Source organism: Aedes aegypti, unplaced genomic scaffold (assembly GCF_002204515.2).
Source record: "Aedes aegypti strain LVP_AGWG unplaced genomic scaffold, AaegL5.0 Primary Assembly AGWG_AaegL5_hic_scaff_461_PBJ_arrow, whole genome shotgun sequence".
Taxonomy (NCBI): domain Eukaryota; kingdom Metazoa; phylum Arthropoda; class Insecta; order Diptera; family Culicidae; genus Aedes; species Aedes aegypti.
Window position 1 is genome coordinate 28423 of NW_018736132.1, and position 1974 is coordinate 30396.

The window sequence follows — 1974 nt, forward strand, 5'->3', positions numbered from 1 at the left end:
TTGAAAATACGTATAATTTCGAGAAAAATAATCTGTTGTCTTTCTACAATTTCCCCAAAAAAATGTTGAATGTTGGGATTGTTGCTGGTTTTGACAAATTCGGCCCGTTGCACATTTTTTTCTAGAATGTGGCCCGCGATTAAAAAATGTTGGGCATGCCTGATTTAAAGCCTCTTCATCGACGCCGCCCCATCATGTTTATTAATTTAATTTTCCCACAAATAAAGATCGTTTCCCTTATCTTCTTTTCCTTTCAGATTACGGGCTTTGATTGGAAGATACCCACACAGGAAAGAGGGGGGACTCACCACGGCCCTCCGCGAATAGCTGTAAAAACCGGACCCTCGATTGACGGCGGCAAATCGGACACGGACATAGGGGCGGCGGAATGCAGTGCGGCGTTGAAACCATGAATGACTGCGAACGATCGCCGGGTCGCACCGGCCTAAGGGTCAACTTCACCGAGAAGGGCGAAGTGAAGGAGCGTCGGGAGAAATTCCTGACCGCCAAGTACGGATCACACCAGATGAGCCTGATCCGGAAGCGGCTGGCCGTGGAAATGTGGCTGTACGACGAGCTGCAGAAGCTGTTCGATCCACCGGTGAGAATTGGGAGATGCCTTGCTACGCTCCTTAATATGGGATCCTCTTATGAAAATCTAGGCTCAAAAATATTGAACATACAGCCAACTCTCCCTTACTCGATATTCCTTATTTCTATATCGATTTGAGAACCATAAAGTTAATTCTCATGGCTAACTCGATGGACCCGTGGATCACATTTGCACTGGTTTTGTCTTGTTTTGAGTCCGATGGACCAAATTGTTTTTCCAACTGACCACGATATTTGTCTGGGATTAAACTTTTTAATCTAAATTTTGAAAAATGCTCTTGGAATCCCTTTAGAAAATATTATATACATCCTTCAAAACTGTTAAAAAAATGCTTCAGCAGATTTGGAAACACTACACATAATTTTACCCCTATGGAACTTCGAAAATCTAGTCATACACTTTAATTCGGAAATCTAGTTCGGTAAACGTATTCACCGAGAACCCAACAGCTAATATATCGGTAATTATGTGCCCAATCTCGTTAGAAATTTCTTAATAATCTCGGTAAACTTTTACCGAAGAAAAGTAGCGTTCCCTGGAATTTCGATTGAAATTAAATTATGTAAGCTATGAAGCAGACTTTATCCCTATAGGGACGTAATGTCAAAAAGGAGAAGAATTTCTGAATAACGTCCTACATATTTCTCCTTAGAGAATATTCTGACAAATTCACAGAGGATGTTCTGACCAAATGGAGAACAAACTGAATATCTGGAGAACTACCTCAAGAAATCTTTGAGGAAATCATGGCACTGTGATTTATTTCGTCGATTTCATGCGCTTTTTGAATAGCGCACAAACCGTTGATTTTAGCGATATAGTTTGTTAGGAGAAGTTTCTTGATATATTGAAGCGCATCTTCTGATGAAAAAAGTTTTGTGATCAATCCACCTAGCAGTGAGATAGAAAAACTATTTTTTCAATACATTTAGATAGACATATGGTGTTTCGACAAAGTTGTAGAATTGGCAATTTGAAACAACTATGTCGAAGACATGATTTTTCTATCTCTTATACTCTTTGAGATATATGCCGTTGTATGTGAATGGCCCCTTAAAATCATCATAACTTTTTTCCAAGAATTTTGACATTTTTTTGTAATTTATACAAAGTTTTTTGTCATGAAAAAACCCGTGTTTTTGCATCACGCTATCGTTTGAAGTAACAAAGTTATTTATGAAATACTCTTTTTTCAAGGGGTAGTTTAGGCCCCTTAACTGCCTTCGGCGTAAAATGGCGCAGACAACTCTTACAAATCATAAAACTACTATATCTTCCGTTTCGGCAGATGATGGAAACATTTGTCTATAAGCGTTTTTTGATGGGTTCTTACTATTGAACAAATAAGCCTTATTAAAACG

The 1974-nt window shown here is 38.9% G+C and overlaps 1 protein-coding gene across 1 annotated transcript; it reads left to right on the forward strand.

The window, feature by feature from the left end:
* Positions 1-269: 269 nt before the first annotated feature.
* Positions 270-684, forward strand: LOC110681142 (the record flags this gene model as incomplete). The annotated part of the gene is made up of 1 exon (XM_021856912.1): positions 270-684. A coding segment is annotated over exon 1 (296 nt), but the record flags the coding sequence as incomplete, so codon positions are not given.
* Between the last annotated feature and the right edge of the window lie 1290 nt (positions 685-1974).